The sequence below is a fragment of the Scyliorhinus canicula genome, chromosome 4 (genome assembly GCF_902713615.1).
Source record: "Scyliorhinus canicula chromosome 4, sScyCan1.1, whole genome shotgun sequence".
NCBI classification, from domain to species: domain Eukaryota; kingdom Metazoa; phylum Chordata; class Chondrichthyes; order Carcharhiniformes; family Scyliorhinidae; genus Scyliorhinus; species Scyliorhinus canicula.
In genome coordinates this window covers 127563943-127583899 of record NC_052149.1, presented here as the reverse complement: position 1 = coordinate 127583899, position 19957 = coordinate 127563943, and the positions used below count along the sequence as shown (strand labels likewise).

General features: G+C 46.6%; 1 protein-coding gene across 6 annotated transcripts in view; it reads left to right on the top strand.

The window, feature by feature from the left end:
* Positions 1-19957, top strand: part of rabgap1l (RAB GTPase activating protein 1-like) — a 698291-nt gene that overhangs the window by 614170 nt on the left and 64164 nt on the right. Inside the window, exon 1 of one of the 6 annotated variants that reach the window (XM_038795181.1) lies at positions 17571-18716. The exons of the other annotated variants lie outside the window; for them this stretch is intronic. Within the exon in view, the coding sequence (XP_038651109.1) occupies positions 18606-18716 (111 nt within the window). The 5' untranslated portion in view covers positions 17571-18605. Of the gene's footprint in view, positions 1-17570; positions 18717-19957 lie in introns of those variants that run through there. 6 annotated transcript variants of the gene reach the window in all.

Genomic DNA, 19957 nt, shown 5'->3' with positions numbered 1-19957 from the left:
CCCCTTCCTCAATCTGGTCTGGTCTGGTCTATAACCTTTAGGTGTGTCTCTTGTAACATTGCCACATCTGCCTTCAATCGCCTCAGATGCGCGAACACACGAGCCCTCTTAATCGGCCCATTTAGCCCTCTGACATTCCAAGTAATCAGCCTGGCCAGGCCCCCCCCCCCCCAGTAACAGCACCAGAAACCCAACACCCCCATATCAAACTTATCGCCTGCTCATCCCCCACTGCGCTTCCATGAGCTGGCTCAGACATTGTCAAACTCGGGGGCGCGACTCGTGAGTGGGTCGCGGGCGGGTGTCGGAAGGGTTGCGGAGCCGTCTGTCGTGGTGCTCCAGATCACGCATATCCGTGCGCAGCAGCCAGCTTTTAATAATGTCGGCTGCAAGCGGCCTTCAAAATGGCCGGGAACAGATAAAAAAAAAATTTGGCCGCACTGCGCATGCATGCCCATTCATCGGTGTGCATGCGCAAAACTATGCACATGCGCACCGATGATCAACCACGCATGCGCAGTGTGGCCGCATTTTTTTTATATGCTCGCAGCCTTTTTTTCAAGTTCGGGGGGCTAAAGGGACCCAAAACCATGTCCTCCTTTTTTGTCAGCAACAAACAAGGCAAGAGAAAATGGGGGGGGGGGGGGGGGGGTCGCGCAGGTTGGACGGCGTGGGTCGCGAAGGTCGGCCGGCGTAGGTCCTGAAGGTTGGCCGGTTGGTAAAAATGGGTCCCTGAAAAATAATTTGAAGAACACTGAGCTAGCTAACCTAGCTCGCGTGGCAGCTCCTGCCCATGGCACTAGACATTCTATCTCCCCATTGTTCTCCCTCCCTCCTCTTGGACATACATATTCAAAGCATCACAGTCCCCAGTAAACAAACAGGAGAAAAAATCCCTCCACCCAACTTCCAATGGAACAAAGTTAACTTTTACATTTCTGAGCAGCTGCTGAAACATCTTATCACAACGAAAACCAAAGAAAAAAGGAAGGGGCAAACAAAAATAACCCCTTGTTACAGACAGCACTGCATATTCAATGGTGGGTCGCACAGGTTGGACGGCGAGCCCTGTTAAATCTGGCTCGCCTTCTGGCCAGTTCTGCCCCCAGGTCTTGATAGATGCGCAACTCACAGTCCTCTCATACGCAGCTCTGTGCCTGCTTGGCCCACCGCAAAATCTGTTCCTTGTCCAGGAACCGATGCATTTGCACTACCATCGCCCTCATCTCGTGGCTTCCTTCACGACTCTATCCACTCTGTAAATGCACCACCTCCCATCAACTTTTCTAGCATACTTGTCACATATGCCCTTGCGTCCGAACCCTCACTGCCCTCAGGGAGGCTGAAGATCCTCAGGTTCTGTCTTCTGGACCTGTTGTCCTACTTCTCCTGCAACCTTTTCTGGTGGTCCTTCATCAGCCCCACCTCGACCTCCAAAGCGGTTACATGGTCCTCTTGCTCGGCCACCTTTTCCTCCACCTTCTGAATCACCTGTCTATGGGTTTCTGAACGCTATTCCACCCGATCAATCGATGCCTTAATCTAGTCCAGTGTATCTTTCTTTAGCTTGGCGAAGCTCTCCTCAAAGAACTTCACCAGCTGTACCGTCGACCACTGTGCCACAGCACCAGGGTCCTGTGACTCCACCATGCTTTCCTGCGCTGCCGGCTCTGCATGCGTCTTCCTTGCTTGATTATGTCTCATTACACGGCCACTTCTAGTCCACTGCTCCATACACTGGTGGGGGTTTTCTCCTCACTGTCTCACTTTTCACCGATTTATCCAGTGAAATTCCGAAATAAACAGGAGAAAGGTCCAAAAGTTTCATCACAAACGGGAGCTACCAAATGTGCAACCTCCTACTCCATGGCCGCCACTGAAAGTCAGAGCTAGATAGATTCTTGAATAACAGGGAGGGGGGGGGGGAGACATGAATTGGAATTGAGGTTAAAATTGGACCAACCACGATCATACTGAATGGCGAAGCAGGATCGAGGGGCCTAGTGGCCTACTGCTCCTAATTTGCATGTCCGTATATCTTCAAGACAATCTCGTCCAAAGGTAAACTCGGTGATGCAACGAGGCTGTTAAATCGCAAGATTTGCAACACTCAGAACGCCTCGCAAGATTTAACGAGATCTTGCGAGATGTCTCGATCTGGATCTCACTTTCGGCAAATTCTCCCACAGTCCGGGACCTAATGGCCTCGCCTAGGAGACATTGTCATGGTACCGTTTAGCATTGGTCCACATCATGGACATGGGGTAATGGCACGGGGGGAGGGCAGTTGGTCTCCCAGGCCATTAGAGTCCCTGAGCGGTTGGGCTTTGGGCAGGGTGGTACCCTGGCACTCCTGGGCACCTTGACACTACCAGCCTAGCACCTCGGCAGTGTCACCTGGAATGCCTGGCAGGACCACCCTGGCAGTACTGGGTGGCAATGCCAGGCTGGCAAGGGCACTGCCAGGCTGGTAGGAGCAGTGCCAGGCTGGCAGTGCCAAGGTACCCACATGCCAGGTTGCCTGTGCCAGGGATCCGACCGGGGGTGTCCTTTCTTTACGAAGTGGGGGGAGGATGGGCTCAAGGACCCCCTCGTACCGATTCATGAGTTATCTTCCTGCATTGACGAGCTGAGGTTGTAAGCACAGGAAGTTAGGGAAGTGCGGCCTCAGCTGGGCATTCCTTACCAAGGTCCAAAAAACCCGGCAGAGTCCCATTTGATAGCGGGGTCATTCTTAGCACTGCAGGCACATAGAAACATCCAGCTATATGTATCCAAAATGGGACTCTGTTTTTTGTGCGTTAAATCAGAAGACAGAAAAGAAAGAGACTTCCATTTACTTGGTGCCTTGCATGACCTAAGGATGTCTCAAAGCACTTTGCAACCAATCAAAGTACCTTTTTGAAATGAGGTTACTGTTGTGAATGTATGAAATGCAACAGCAAATTCACACCCAGCACACAGATCCCAAAAACAGCAATATAAACCAGATGTGCTACTTGTTAGTAAGATCGAAGCACATGGATTCCAGGGGCAGTGACTGCATATGAGACAAAGGACAGCAAGCAAATAGTGGTGAATGGATATTTTTCGAACTGGCGCAAATATGCAGCTAGAGATCCAGCAACTCCCTATGGCCCCATCTATTGTCACTCCTTTCTGAAGCCTCTCCCTGGTTATATTCCTCATCCTCAGTGATTTCTCAGTTCACCATGTCACCTCTTCACATATTTCACTGCCGCCTCCTCTCTCTTCACATTGACCGCCATCCACAAACCTTGCCATCTCACATGACCTCCATACTCCCGCACAATACTCGGCGCACATAGAGCTCCAACCAGTGCCTTGTATCTGTTAGCTCACGCATCCTAACCCCAGTTCCTGCACCTTCTGTCCTCCATAAAGCACTCCGTTATCCTCATTTGGTTAACTCCACATTCACATCCATTTGTCACAATGATTTATCCAACCACTCCCTCTTCACTACCTTTTTGATGCCGAAGTTAGCAGAACTGTCTTTAATCCTTCCATTTTGATCATTCCCCTTGTGTAGCCCCTATCTTCGCTCACTGGAATCCATTGGGTGCAAAGAGAGTTCCCATGCAGCTGTGGCAGTGTTGCTAGTCATCAACATTGCTAATCCTCACATCCTGTTGAAGATCACTACATTGTGGTCAACATTCCTTGTTGGGGCAGAGGGGACAGACCTCCATCTCTCTGTACACTGTCAGGCCTCTTGTGGTTTTGCTGGGACATTTGAGTAACAAAGCAGTTGCACGTTCTGCTTAAATTATATGTGTCTTCCTAGTTGGTAGTGGTTGTAATCTCCTTGCTGTCCTCCTACACTCTCCTTTACTCTCGATGTCCTCCCCAGCATTTGTTGCTACCTCTGCTTCTCGTCATCAAAACCTCTAGAGAGCTTAGTTTATTTAATCCTTTTGAATGTTACAGGATCTATCTACTTATTCTCTCAGCTGACCCTAACATTTAGATGCTGTTCCACCTCTTTTCCTGTTCATCTTAACTTACCTGAATATCCTTGGAAACTGAATTAAGACCATAAGAAATAGTAACAGGAGTAGGTCATTCGGTCCCATGAGCCTGCTCCACCATTCAATAGGATCATAGGATCATGGCTGATCCGACATTCCTCATGTCCACTTTCCTGCCCTTTCCCCGCAACCCTTGATTCCCTCACTGATCAAAGTTCTATCGATTTCAGCCCCCATAGCTCTCTGTGGCAAAGAGTTCCAAAGACTCTCAACCCCCTCCTCATCTTAGTTTTGAATGGGCACCAGAGATTATGCCCGCTGGTCCTAAACTCTTCCATGTGTCCTCTCAGCATTTACCCTGTCAAGCCCCTTAAGAATTCTGTACGTTTCAATGAGATCACCTCTCATTCTTCTAAATTCCAATGAGTAGAGTCCCAACCTGTTTAACCTTTGCTCATAAGATAATCCCACCATACCAGGGGTCACCCTAGTGAACCTTCTCTGAACTGCCTCCGTGAAATAATATATTTCCTTAAATAAGGGGACCAAAACTGCTCATAGTATTTCTGATGTGGTGTCACCAGTACCTTGTACAGCTGGGGCAAGACTTCCCGACCCTTATACCCCCTTGAAATAAGGGTCAACATTCTATTGGCCTTCCTGATTACCTGCTGGGCACCTGTGTCTAGCTTTCTGTGTTTCGTGCACAAGTACTTCCAAGTCCCTTTGTGTTGCAGCTTTCTGCAGTTTTCCTCCATTTATCTCTATCTTCCACACTTCACCCTCTTTCGGATGATCTTTTTGTTTCTTTCTTCATGAGGCTTAAACTGTGCTGTGTGTTTCTGATGGGTGCAACCAGTGTTTGAGTTGCCCTCTTGTCCACTTTCTGGTTTAACATCACACTCCATCAGCCTTGTGAAGGTTCCAATTTCCTTTCACTCACCTCACCCATTTGATTCACTCCCTGATCCTCACTCTCTCCTCCTTTAAGATACTCTTTTAAACGTGGCCCTAAAGCTTTTGTTCACCCCTCCTTTCGCATCTGGTATGGTTCAATAGCAAATGTTGTTTGATAACACTCCTTAAAAGTGCCGTGTGACATTTTACTAACTTACAGGTGCTAAATAAATGCTGGATGGCGTTCATACTTTTAATACACCAGAACCTGGATTGTTACAAGTCTCGGGGGGAGGTGGGGGAAGGGGGAAGTTTCTACAACATTTAGTTGGTCAAGTTTCAGTTTTGCTTTGGGTGCCTTAGCCTGCATTTGCTGATCCTGTTTCTTTCTATAGTGCAGATTTATATGTTAGAGAGAGGGACTGATTGCAGATTACACCGTGAACTGTTGTGTCAGCACCCTGTGTTTTATTCTCGGTCTGTTCCTATCCCTGTGCTGGAAATGTTCGACTTTGTTTTATAACGGCAGCTCTGCCTTTAGGTGTTTTAGAGATTGACGTCCAAAATGCAAAAGACTGACTCTGTTGTAACACTGCTAAATGGAAGAGATTTTATATTGAAGAGCAAGAGTCTGAATAATAACATAGGCGTGAAAAAGATTCTAACACCACTCCAATGTTAATTCCCTGAGCAGCTTTCTCCTGTTTTCACTGTTCCTAAGGCACCTTCTTGTAACCTAGCAACCAGTAATTGGCCCCTTGTGAAAACCTGATCTGAAAACAGAAGGAATTGAACACTGAGGAAGTCTAATCTCGGCAAATGGAATATCCAAGATTTTAAACATTAATCTCGTCAGCTCGGCATGCTTTAATTTATTTAACAGGCCAAACAATATAGAGAATAATGGCATTTGAAGGTGTTCCTAGTCTCAAACCGGTCCATACGTCGCCAGTTTCACTCATTTACAATCCGCACCCTCAGGCATTCCGTACTTTTGAGTCTCTATTTGTGCAGTTTATGCGATTAGAGGTTGGCGAGGGGTGAACAGGACAGTAATTCTGACAGGATATATGTTCCTTACATCAACAGGATATATGTTCCTCACATCAAGGTTCTGCAGGTGAAGGTACTCGGTGCCACGTTATATGCATCTACTTTTTGAGCACCAGTCCAGTTCATTTTAATAATTATGTAAATGATGGGTCCTGTTAGCAGCCAGTCTATGTTTCCAACCTTGCCCTTTGAGACCATATGAATCATCCTTGGGCCTTAAAAGAAGTGTGTGATGCAATATTGATGCATTGGTTTTAATTTTCCAAAACTCCCTAGATTTGGGGAAGGTCCCAATAGATTGGAAGTCGACCTATGTAACTCCATATGGAGGGAGACAGAAAGCGGTCAGTCGGCTTAACATCTGTTATAGGGAAAATGTTAGAGGCTTTTATTAATGAAGTTATAGCAGGGCATTTGGATAAGTTCATGGCAATCGTGCAGAGGCACCATTGTTTTGTGAAAGAGAAATCATGTTTAACCAACTTGTTGGCTTTCTTTGAGGAAGTAAGATGTGCTGTAGCTAAAGGGGAACCAGCGGATGTACTGTACATAGATTTCCAGAAGACGTTTGATAAAGTGCCACATCAAAGGTTGTTGTGGAAAATAAAAGCTTGTGGTGGAGGGGGTAATATATTGGCATGGATAGAAGATTGGCTAACTAACAGAATGCACAAAGTAGGCAGGGTGTAATGAGTGGTGTGACACAAGGATTAGTGCTGGGACTCAACTGTTTAGAGTTTATATAAAATGACTTGGATGAAGAGATGGATGGGAAGGTTGCCAAATTTGCTAATGACACAAAGATAGGTAGGAAAGTAAGTCGTGAGTGAGACATGAGGTATAGGTCTAGATAGGTTAAGTTATGAAGAGAGATTGGATAGACTGGGGTTGTTTTCCTTGGATCAGAGGAGACTGAGGGGGGACATGATTGTGATGTATAAAATTATGTGGGGCAAAGATAGAGTAGACAGGAAGAAACTTTTCCTCTTAGTGGAGGGATCAATGACCAGGGTGCATTGATTTAAGGTAGGGCAGGAGGTTTAGAGGGGATGTGAGGAAAAACGTTTCCACCCAGAGGGTGGTGGGAGTTTGGAACTCGCTGCCTGAAAGGGTGGTGGGGGCAGAGACCCTCATAACATTTAAGAAGAATTTCGATGTGCACTTGCGATGCTGAGGCATATAAGGCTGTGGGCCAAGTGCTGGAAAATGGGATTAGAATAGTTAGGTGGCACAGACGCGAAGGGCCTTTTCTGTGCTATAGACCTATGTGAGTGGGTAACAATCTGGCAAATGGCGTACAATGTGGGAAAATGTGAAATTGTCCATTTTGGCAGGAAGACTGAAAAATAAGCACAGACAATGACCCAAGCGGGAATCTAACCCGGGACCCTGGTGTTGTGAAGCAACAGTGCTAACCACAGTGCTACCATGCCACTCATAATTAACTTCGCTCATTACTTGCTGTACCTGCAAACTAGCTTTTTGTGATTGATGCACTAAAACGCACACATCACTCCAAATCTCTGAGCTCTGCAATGTCTCCTCAATTAGATCTTATTTTTTAGTCTTGACAAGTTGGATGTGGAGAGGATATTTCCTCTTGTGGGAAAATCTAGAATTAGGAGTCACCGTTTAAAATGAAGGGGTGGAACTCTCTGCTCCGCCTGCAGCGGAATTCTCCATCCCGCCGGCTGGCCATAGGGGTTTCCCATTGTGGACAGCCCCATGCAGTCGGGAAATCCCTGGTCGTGGATGCACTGCCTGTGCAACGGCGAATCCTGCCAGCGGAGAATCCAGCCTGAGGAGTCTCCCATTTAAAGTGGAGATGAGGAGAATTTCTTTCACTCAGAGGGTTGTGAGTCTTCGGAACTCTCTGAAACGACAGTGGAAGCAGACACTGTGAATATTTTTAAGGCACAGGTGGATAGATTCTTGGTAAACAAGGGGTTATTGGGGGGGGGGGGGGGGGGGGGGGGCCTAGGCGGGATGCAGATTTGAGGTTACTATCAGATCAGCCTTGATCTTGTTAAATGGCAGTACAGATGCGAGGGGCCAAATGTCCTGCTCCTTGTTCCTATGTTCAAATCCTTAAGGACCCATTTTAGCTGAGGGAGAGACACATGACATGAGGCCCACAAGCAACAAGATCTGGACCATATTGAGGCCTGGGCTGACGAGTGGCAAATAGCATTCACCCCATCAAATTGTCAGGCAATGGCCATCTCCAGCAAGAGAAGATCTAAACGTCATCCCTTGGCATTCAATGGCATTACCATCGCTGAATCCTCTACTATCAGCATTCTGCGGGTTACCATTGACCAGAAACTGAACTGGACCAGCCATATACTGTGACTACAAAATCAGGTCAAATTCTGCACTCCTGACCCCCCTTCTCCTCTTTCCCCCTCCCCCCCCTCTCTCTCTCTCTCTCTCTCTCTCTCTCTCTCTCTCTCTCTCTCTCTCTCTCTCTCTCTCTCTCTCTTTCCCCCCCCCCCAAAAGCCTGTCCATGCAAAAGGAGTTTCTAACTCTGCAACCTCTGCCACCTGGAAGGACAAGGGCAGCAAATGCATGGGAACACCACCACCTGGAAGTTCCCCTCTGATGTACACACCACCCTGTCCTGGACATGTACTCCTATTTGTTTACTGTCTCTGGGTCAAAAGCCTGGAACTCCCTCCCTAACATCACTGTGGGTGCACCTACACCATATCGATTGCAGCGGTTCAAGAAGGCGGCTCACCACAATCTTGGAGGACAAATAAATGCATATCTAGCCAGCGACACATCCCAAGAACAAATTAAAATGTCGACCAGGGGATGTACAGGTGCAATTTCAGGAAGCAAGGCTGAGGAAATGAGGGGAGTGTTCCAGCATGTGAATAAACAGTCTGGAAAAAACATTCCTACCTGGCTTTTCAGGCCTCAGCTGCTCCGCACTCCAGGTTGGTGAAATCAACCTGGCTGACAGTATCTTTCACAACTTCAGGATGTCCCAAAGCGCTCAGCAGACAAGGTGTTTTTGAAGTACAGTCCCTGTTGTAATGTAGGAAATGGAGCAGCCAATTTAGCACAGCAACTTTATTTATCCAGCGCCTTTAATGTAATAAGGTAGCCCAAGATGCTTTGCACGAGCATTACGGGGGTGACGGGCTTGGCATTGGAAGGATTTGGAAACAACACTTGAGTGTTTTAAAATCCAGGGGGGTTGTTTAATCAGGAGATAAATGCAGGTCAGCAAGCAGAGTGGGTTATGGGTGAACAGGATATGGTTCGTGTTGGGACACTGGCAGCCGCATTTTGGATAACCTCCAGTTTGAAAGGTAGAATGTAGAAGACCAGCAGCAGTGGGTTGGAATAGGCAAGTTTAGAGCAAACCAAGATACACTGAGGCACAGGGTGGAATCAAGTGATGTTTCACATGGGATTATAAGTGGTCTTTGTGATGGCTCTGAAAGAAGTTCACTTCGGTCAAACATGATGATGATTGCGAACATTTTATTCAGCATGGACTTGGTGGCAGGTACCATGTGGTGTAGGTGCACCCACAGTGATGTTAGGGAGGCAGTTCCAGGCTTTTGACCCAGAGACAGTAAACAAGTAGGAGTACATATCCAGGACAGGGTGGTGTGTACATCGGAGGGGAACTTCCAGGTGGTGGTGTTCCCATGCATTTGCTGCCCTTGTCCTTCCAGCGTTGGTTATCCCAGCATTTAGTTGGGGAAAATTTCTGCTCATTCACTTCTGGATGTCATAGAAACAATTTTGAGACTGGTGGGGATGGGGGAGGGGCTGTTCCGAGGATTTGATGGTGAGGTGGAACTGGTTGCCGTTCGCTTACATGCTTTGTTTTTGGTTGCTGTCACTGAAGAGCAGTATGTAGATATGAAATAGAAGGGGTCACGTATACATCTTTGGACGTCACCGAGGCTAACAGTACAGGATTGGGATGAGCAGCCATTCAATCGATTAATTGGCTGTGAATAGTTAAGGCCGTAACCAGGCAAGTGTAATCCCAACAAGCTGATTAACAGAGGGAGAGGTGTTGGAGGAAGACGAGGGTGATCGGCTGCATCAAAGGAAACAGACTGGTTTGAGAAGAGATGGTTTACTATGGTCAGATAGCAAAAATCACAAATGACATCCTAAGAAGTGTTTTAACACTGGCAAGGTAGAAACCTGATTGGGAGAAATTCAGCATGGAGATCCAAGAGGATGGGCATAGACTTGGGATGCGGTGACATGTTTAGTGATTTTGCAGAAGTTTGATATGGGGTGCTAATTTGCAAGGACGGAGAATTCAAGGGTTGTTTATTTTCCCCAAAGGGGTGATGAGTGGACTGCACCTGAAGAGAGAGAACAATTAATAAACTAACCTGGGGGCCAGAAAGGCAAAATCAGTGGGCAGCAGTTTACGGTCTGGTGTAAGAGGTGGATCTTGTGGACAAGGTTAGCTTAGCGAGAGCATGAGAGAATTGAGGGAAAAAAAACTAGAGAGAAATGTTTGAGTTTCGGGCTCGTGTAGAGGAACCTTTGAAGATGTTTAAAGAATAAGAGTCTTCAATAACTGGGCGGGTCAAAAATTGTTGTCATAGGGCAGCACGGTGGCGCAGTGGGTTAGCCCTGCTGCCTCACGACGCCGAGGTCCCAGGTTCGATCCCGGCTCTGGGTCACTGTCCGTGTGGAGTTTGCACATTCTCCCCGTGTTTGCGTGGATTTCGCCCCCACAACCCAAAAATGTGCAGGCTAGGTGGATTGGCCATGCTAAATTGCCCCTTAATTGGAAAAAACTAATTGGGTACTCTAAATTTAAAAAAAAAAAATTGTTGTCATGAACAAAGCAACACGAGATTAATCACCAACCACGGTCCAAGTGCACTTTTACCTTACACTGAATGAGTGCAGGAAAAATGCCTTTGTTACCAGTAGTCTGTAATTACTGTTGTAGTTGATGCTCTGCATTTATTTAATTACTGCTTAATAAACCTGACTAACAGTGTGGAGCCCGAGCCACAGTGTGATGAGGAATACATCCAATTATACAGCACATAAATAGGCCATTTGACCCAACCAGTCCAAGCGAATGTTTATGCTTCAGTCTCGTGGCTTTCTCCATCATGTATCTACCCTTCAAAGCATCTATTCTATTCTTCACCTTGAGGTAAGGTGAATCGAGGGGGGAGGTGGTGTAGTGGTAATGTCACGGGACTAGTAATTCAGAGGGCAGGCTAATGCTCTGGGGACTCTGGTTCATATCCCACCATGGCAGCTGTGGAATTTAAATTCAATGAATAAATCTGGAATTAAAAGCTCATTAATGATGACCATGAAACGATTGTCATAAAGCCCCATCTGGTTCACTAATGTCCTTCAGAGAAGGAAATTTGCCATCCATGCAGACCAGGTAATGGCCTACATGTGACGCCAGACCCACAGCAATGTGGTTGACTCTTAAATGGTCGCTCAGTTCAAGAGCAATTAGAATGGACAAGTGTCGGCCTTGCCAGCGATGCCCACATCCCATGAAAGAATTTTTAAAACTCCATATAATCACAAGTTGTGCATTCTTACCACTGAGTAAAGCTGTTTTCCTGAATTCCTATCGTCTGCTTCTATTCATTTTTTAAGAAGTAAATTTAGAGTACCCAATTATTTTTTTTCCCAATTAAGGGGCAATTTAGCATGGCCAATCCATCTACCCTGCGCATCTTTTGGGTTGTGGGGGTGAACCCCACGCAGACATGGGGAGAATGTGCAAACTCCACACGGATAGTGACCCAGGGCCATGATTTGAACCCAGGTCCTCAACGCCGCAGTCCCAGTGTTAACCACTGTGCCGCCATGCTGCCCTCGCTTCTATTCATGGCCTTGAATATTAAACTCTCATTTTCTCAATAGCTGCCCTATTAAACTCTTCATCGTTTTAAACCTGTCTGTTAGGTCGCTTATCGGGCTTCATTTTTCTGGCGAACAAAACATTTACCCTTGCACCGTTTGGAGTCGAGGGAAATATGTAGAAACATGTGACATATCCCTCTGACTAAAACACAAATGACGAGGGTTCTCTGTTCAACCTCTGGGTCTGCTAAATTTCCAAAATGCTCAGCAAGTGAAGACTCACTCCAACTGTGAAGCTTGCTTACTGAGTGGTCTGTGTTTGCTGAACCAGAGGAGCATATGGAGTGTGGAAAGCCAGGATACAAGGTCTAATTTGCCAGTATCAGGAAGGGAAAGCATGTATCAGGATACCGAGGAAGTTGTAACTAGTCCAAGAGGAGGGAATGGAGGCAGTATTGGAGCCAGGGAGATTGGTCTGGGACGCACTGGTGATTTCCTGATTCTGCCAAACTATCATCCAGATGATACCAAGAGAAACAATTTGCAATAAATGTCTGAGTTTACAAATTTACTTTTGTCCAATTTGCACTTCATTAGCTGCAAACTACTCTGCGATATAATGGAAATCTCTCATTGTTTCTTTTACCTTTCTGCTGTATCTGAGGTGCCAGGGTGGCAAGGTGTTTGCACTGTTGCTTCACAGCGCCATGGTTCCAGGTTCGATCCCCAACTTGGGACACTGACTGTGCGAAGTCTGCACGTTCTCCCTGTGTCTGCCTGGGTTTCCTCTGCGTGCTCTGGTTTCCTCCCGAAAGACGTGCTTCGAAGGTGAATTGGATATTCTGAATTCTCCCTCAGTGTACCAAAACAGGTGCCGGAAAGTGGCAACTAGGGGATTTTCACAGTAACATCATTGCAGTGTTAATGTAAGCCTACTTGTCACAATAATAAAGATAATTATATGCCACCCTCCCACTGCTGATTGCTCTACATGACCCTTTCCAATGTAAAATCTTCATGCTAGGAACCAATAAAGTATAGAGAATTGATTACGTGACTTTCCATGCTGTGATGCTGCTCCTGCTTCTGATCTAGTTCCTCCTGAATGTATTGTCAGGCTGCTGTTCTTTACTGTGGTTGTGCCATTGCTACTGGGTTAGACAGTTCTGTAAAGCAAGTCGAAGCTGGCACGGCACTTCTCTAGTAATGTGTCCCTTCCGGACCTCTGTACAGGTTACTTTACAATCTGGCCAAGAGCTGTCTTTAGTATCTTGATGAGGCGTATAATAAGTACCTCTCCCTTTCCCTCTCTTGCCCATGCCAGTCCTCTCTTTCATTCCCCCTTGCCCTCTCCTCTTACTCCCTCTCTCTCACTCCTCATTGTGTGCCTTGCTCTTACTCTCATGGTCTCGCGATCTCACTCTTTTTCTCCTATTGCCCATTGTTTCCTGCTTTTTCTCTCCACTTGCACCACCTCTCTCTTTCTCTCTCTCTTTCTTTCTCTCCCCCTCCCCCCCGAGCTATCCTCCTTCCTCTCTCGCTCCCCCTGCAATGCCCCTCCACTCTTCCCTGCGCCTTCACCCTCTCGCTCCTTCTGGGCTGCCCTCCTAACTTTCTCTCCCCCTGCTTCATCCCATCTCTCTCTCGTCCTGCTCCACCCTCCTCTCGCTCTTGCTCCCCCTCACTCGCATGCACTCTCTCTCGCACCCTCTTCTCCTCCCCACCTACGCAGCCTTCCTCTACTCACCCCACCCCCCTCTCCTCTCCCTCCTGTGCCACTTGTAGTGATCTGTATATCTGTTGGTATGTAAAGGGTTAACAACTATATCATAATGTTAGACAACAACTAGATGGCAGTACTAGATTCAGGTATATAAACTGAACCTGGAAGATCATCCCTCTTTCTTCGAACTAGGAGTGACTAGACAGCAGAGTGTTGGAGATATAGCTTAGTTGGCACGTGTAGTTAAACATAGTTAATACTTCTTCTGATCACTTTAGCAGCAGTTATAGTTCTGGAGAGTGAACAAACTCATTCGTATTTATATTTGTTATTCATTAAATGTTATTTGCTTTAAATTGAAGACTGATAGTTTCATTGAACTACAACTATTCTGGGAGTAAGCAAAGAGTAACAACGTATTACAATCACGTAATAAAACACCGCCCTCCTATCATCTCCCCCCACACTGCCCTCTTCTCCCTTTCCTCCTGCCATGCCCTCCTCTCATTGTGCCATTGTGACAGGCCATGTGATGAAGCTGAATATTATATATTTCCATTTTGAGATGGTATAGACTTGGTGCTGATGGTGTTCGCATGCAACTGCTGGCCTTGCCTTCTACATAGTGGAAGTGGTGGGTTCAGGAGGTGCTGCCTCCTTAAATCTTTGCTCCATTGACACTGAAGTGCAGCCCTATGCTGGAAGTTTATGATGACAGTTCTGCTCCATAGAATGAGACTCAAAAGACCTTTGTTGTTTTGATAAATGCCTTTTCCTATTGCGACTCTGCTGTTTGTACTGTGAGTACTAAGCTGAGTGAATTGCATGGTATCGCTTCTAACGCTGCGTCTCACTACATAATACACGTCTGACAAATTCACTTGTAGTCTAACCTGAGAATATTAACCCTAAGCTTGCTGTGGAAAACTGACTGATGAGAACTTCAACCTGTTGATTTTCAGGCTGGTGTGCAACACTGTCCCATGATCCTGTGTGAAATATTACATGTGGCCGGGTCTGGAACACTAAAAAAAAACAAAGAATCTTCTCTCTCTTAAGCAGGCCTTTGGGGTTGAGGATGACTTGCTTCTCCTTTGGTTTGATGAGTTCCAAGAAGTCCATTGTATGATCCGCAGCTTCTGCCACACCAGCACGGGGCTGGTGATGTTTGAAGGGTTGGGTCATTGAGTTGTTTGTATGCCCCCCCCCCCCCCGATGCCTTACTTCACTTCTGCACATACCCGATGAAGTCTCAATGTGTATGGTGGTGTATTTCCAGGTGCTGCACCTCCATTTTGGTCAGGCACACCCCATGAGTCGGCGGCGATGGTTGACCTGTTCTGGGATTCTTTGCAGACATTCCTAAAGGGATTCCGTTGTCCATGTGGGGTCTCCTGCCAGGACTGAGTTCCATGTAGGAGCAGTTGCTTCAGGAATGTGGTGTCAGGCATATGAATGACATGTCCTGCCCAACGGAACTGGTTTGAGTGATTAGCACCTCAATACAAGGCAGATTGGCTTGGGACAAGACACTATCATTCTTGCAACTGGATTTGTAGGATCTTGTGAAGACACCATTGGTGATACTTCTCCAATATTTTCAGGTGCCTGCTGTAGGTTGTCCAAGGCTCTGAAGCGGATAGAAGTGCAGGGATCCCTGCTGTCAATAAACCATGACCTTTGTCTCGGGTTTGGGATCCTGGTCCTCAAATACTCTTTTCCTCAGTTGGCTGAAGGCTTGACTGGTACAGTGTAGGCGAGGAGGAATTTTGTCATCTATGTCTCCCTTTGTCAGGAGGATGCTCCCAAGACCCAGAAAATGGTTCACTTTTTCCAGGATTTCGCCGTGATCTCAACCAACATGCGGGAGCTGGTTCGAAGAAGGCTTTCTGGGTATTTGGTGAAAGGCCTATATTCTCATATGCTTCAGAGAAGCAAACAAGCTGAAATTCAGTTTGAGTGAGCACAGGACCAGCATCACCTGCATGCTGGAGCTCAATAACTGAAGCTGGAGTGACTTTGTTTTTGGACTGATGGCAGTATAGGTTGAAAGTTTATCATAGTGCCTTTCATGGCCACAGAAAGTACTTTTGAAATGGAGCATCTTTTGGAATATTGCCCTGATCTGATGTGGAATGCTCCAATCATCAGCTTGTCTGGAATACTGATTCATGAGTGTCTCCTGTTCAGGTTATCTTGTACAAGAACAACATACACTGTGGGCTGACCCGCTGCAAAGCCAAGTGTCTGCTTGAACCTCTGGGCTGGTTTGTAGCTAGGAAATTTGCCCACTTGCCAATGTTCAGAAGTTGACGTGGAGATGCCGGCATTGGACTGGAGTGAGCACAGTAAGAAGTCTTAGACTTCTTACAGTGTTCAGAAGCTCAGCGGTAAAGCTTTAGGGACCAGTTTCTCTCACCATGCGGTTCAGTGTGCTACAGGCATTACCATCTACCACATTCACGCCCTGTCACTTTTAATCTCGGTTGAGTCTGGATCTAACTTGTTCTGCACCAGGCCTCTGAGTTAGATGCAGAGGGAGCTTTATTCTGTACCTAACCACATGATACATGCTTAATGTCAGCCTCGGTCCAGTGGATAGCACACATGCGTCTTGAGTCAGAATGCCGTGGGTTCAAGCGTCACTGGCAAAGAGTTGACTGCTTGATCCTGGCTGATATTTTTGTGCAGTTCTGCACTGTCTGTGGCATCTGTGGGAGAAATGTTAAACCAAGGCCTGCCTTGTCAGGGTGAATGTGAAATGTCTGAGCAATATGTGAAGAACAGGAGAGATTCTGAGAAAATCTGAAACCTTGACCCTGAGTAAAAAATGCGAGAATCTTCCGTTGCAAAAGGCCCTTCGGCCCGCCGAATGCAGGTCACAGCTGTAGTGCATGCTGAAAGAGTGTTGAGATGAAGATGCTGTTGTATATTATGACTCCTGTCCTGTGAGTTACAGTGTTTCCCTGTTGGCTCCTTCCCCATGGGCTTCTGGACAGTGATACGTGGGGGAGAGGCAGGGGAAAGATTTTATCCTCGCCCCATTCTCATGTGAATACTTAATACTCACTGGATTCCTCTCTGTTCTATGCTAATACAATTGTTGGATTGAGAATCTGTTCATGTCCTGTGCCCAAGAGCCCATTATCTGGGCTGACAATCCTGTGCAGTACTGAGGGAGTGCTGCACTGGTTGAGGTGCTGGCCTTGAAAGGAAATATTAAACCAATGTTGTCTGTCCCCTCAGGTGGGTGTAAAGGTTCCCATGGCACTATGTGAAGAAGAACAAGGAAAGTTCTCCCCGGTGCACTGGCCAGTATTTATCCACTAACCAACATCACAAATGCACCATCTGGCGATTGATCACAGTGAGATCTTGCTGTGCACTAACGTGGTTGTGTTTCTGACAACACTTCACTCGTATTTAATTGGCTGTAAAGCACTTTAGGAAGTCTTGACATCATGAAAGGCACTAACTTAATGCAATCAATTCTTTTAGAATACCTAGAAGGAGGCTATTCGGTCCATTATGTCTGCACCGACCCTTTGAAAGAGCACCTGACCAAGGACCACTCCCCCACCCTATTCCCTTAACCCCACCGCATCTGCACATCTTTGGACACTAAGGGGCAATTTTAGCATGGCCAATCCAACCTGCATATTTTTTTTCTTTCAGCTCTTTGAGAAGTGTTGAACTGTTAAATAGCTGCAGATTATCCAACAAAATAGTTTCCATCCCTGCCCCCCAGATAATCTGTAAAGTGGACTAATCCTCCTGCAGGAGTAAGTGTTGCCGAATTAACATCAATTGCTTTTGCCTCTGAGTTTTACTGTATCTAAGTTACATTGAGGAGCAGTATTTCTCATTACTTTGACTGCTGTGACATTGAGCTGTGGAGGGCCGCTCCTCTCTTTCTGCAGCTCATTAACCTGCCCTCAGGAACTGATGGACTGAAACAAGCCACTCCTTAAAAGAAAGCACGTGAATTTGTGAGGAATGCGGAGCATCTGAAAGCTTGCTTTTGATTGCTGCTGCTGCTTCCTGGTATCCACACTGGCTGTGAAAACTGCAACCAGCTTCGAGAGAGAGTGGGAGGGGAAACTGGCTCCAGCTCTTTGAGGAACAGGTGGCCCACTTCGTGAAAAATGGTGTGCGTATGTTCCAGAACCTCCTGACGTCCTGCTTCGCCTGAAGAACCTGTTACTCCTCTCTTTCTACAGGACCTGAGAGAGATTGCGAGACTAGTCAGGTGGATCCATCGGGAAATCCTCAAACCTGGAATCTATAAGACACCTGCGATGGGAGAGATAGGCACCAGGAAATAGTTAAGTCTGTTTTGAGGTAGCCCTGGGTCAGTTCCCTTATGATTGCACTGCTGTTTTTTTTTAAAGTAAAGGCTGCGAAGAGCCTCCAAGTTTGTGTGTAAGAGTTAAATGTGGATGTGTGGACTGAAACCTCAGTCTCCGCAGCTGCTGCCCTCGAGTTTTTCAAAGACAAATACCCAGAGTGTCTCCTTTGACTGTCTAAGTGCTGTGCGAGCCTTGCCCTTTTGAGGAAAGGCACACTGGAGAATCATGAGCTAGAACAGGCAGGCGGGCAATGCTAACAAACGCCCCCCCGCCCCCATCATCCCCACTTTTAAATTCTGGCAGAAAGCGAGCAGGAAGTGGTCAGCAAGCTGCAGTCGAGGATCTCCTTCAGTGGGCGTGCTCAACTCGAGAGATGAGACGGCATTCCATTGACTTCGGCTCCCCGTCCCTCAACCTCTTTTCGTCTTCTGAATTCTGACTGGCAACCGGAGAATTGGACTTCGGCACAAATGTGGAGAGAGAGAGAGCGAGCAGCTCGTTAAATCAAACTCTGACTCTTCAACAATTTGGTTTCTGTCGATGGGGAGACGGTGTGCGTTCAACTGGTGATGGAGTCTCTGATGCACAACCCATGATTCAAGTAGAAAGGACAGATCTTAATCAGCTTTCACCACCACTAGTTTCTGTGCCCAGAGTGGATGCAGCACAGACTCTTAAGCCTCGTGATACTTTTCCCTATATTTAGGTTTTCTTTATTTATTTAATTTATTTTTATTCAACACTTTTCTGTCAAAATGATGGAAGAGGTTTCGATAACGGTAGCCTACGATGCTCATGTCTTCAGTCAAATGGATGAAGAGGACACTTTGGCCAATATGGTCGCAACCACGAAGCCCAGGTCAATGGTAGGTTATTGCAAATGCAGGTTTAGTCGATAAAGCAGGGTGATACCCTGTCAAAATATGGATTACATTTGGAGTTTGTACGTTCTCCCCATGTCTGCATGGGTTTCCTCCGGGTGCTGCGGTTTCCTCCCACAGTCCAAAGACGTGCAGGTTAGGTGGATTGGCCATAAGTTGCCCTTAGTGTCCAAAAAGGTTAGGAGGGGTTATTGGGTTACGGGGATAGGGTGGACGTGAGGGCTTAAATGGGTCGGTGCAGACTCGATGGGCCGAATGGCCTCCTTCTGCACTCTACTATGTTCTACGAGTGGGCCGAGATGGAGTGCTCTTTCGAAGGGGCGGTGCAGACTTGATGGGCCAAATGGCCTCCTTCTGCACTGTAGGAATACTATGATTCTTCTGTGATACTAATGAGAGTTCAAATCCCCACTTTCTGGCAGTTTTCGAATTTAGATTCAGGAATAAAAAGCTTGTATCAGTAAAAGTGACCGTGAAGTTGTCAGATGGAAATTCAACTGGTTCGCTGATGTCCTTTAAGAGGGTGCTGTGCTGTACTGTTCTATGTCTATGTTGAAACTGGCTGTCACCATCCAGTCTGGCCTATTTGTGATTCCAGGACAACACCATGTGGTTGACTCTTAACTTTCATTTTCATTTCATTTTTTTCAACTGCCCTCTGAAGTGGCCTTTAAGTCATTTCATCTATAGATGAGCAGTAAATGCCATCCTTGAGCGATGACTGCAACCCAAGGATGAATTTTTAAACTAAACGCCGGTATTGTTTCTATCATAAATAGGATCTCCCAAAGTATTGCAAGGTTCCCCTTTAACTGAGTTAGAGTGTGATATCCTGAGGTTTCTGAGGTTACCAACAAGTCTTGTGAAAGAGCGGGTGCTTATTTTATCTCGTACAATGCAGAGTGCAGGCTCTAATTATAACAGTTTAAACTTCAGTAGTAAACAGGTGACTTAATTCCTGCTGCAATCTCCGCACTCACTGCCAATACCACACCTGCCAGTCTTTGATTGTATTTTGAAAGGAAAAACAACTGAATACATTGGGGGATTAATTTTTATTAACTTCCATACTCCCTTCTTAACTTGAAGACGCTGGAAAGATCTAAGATACAGTCCCACAGACCCTACTCTCCTCCTCTCCTGAAGGTGCTGACTCTCACTGAGGTACAGTTCCACAGACCCCACTCCCCTCCTCTCCTGAAGGTGCTGACTCTCACAGGGATACA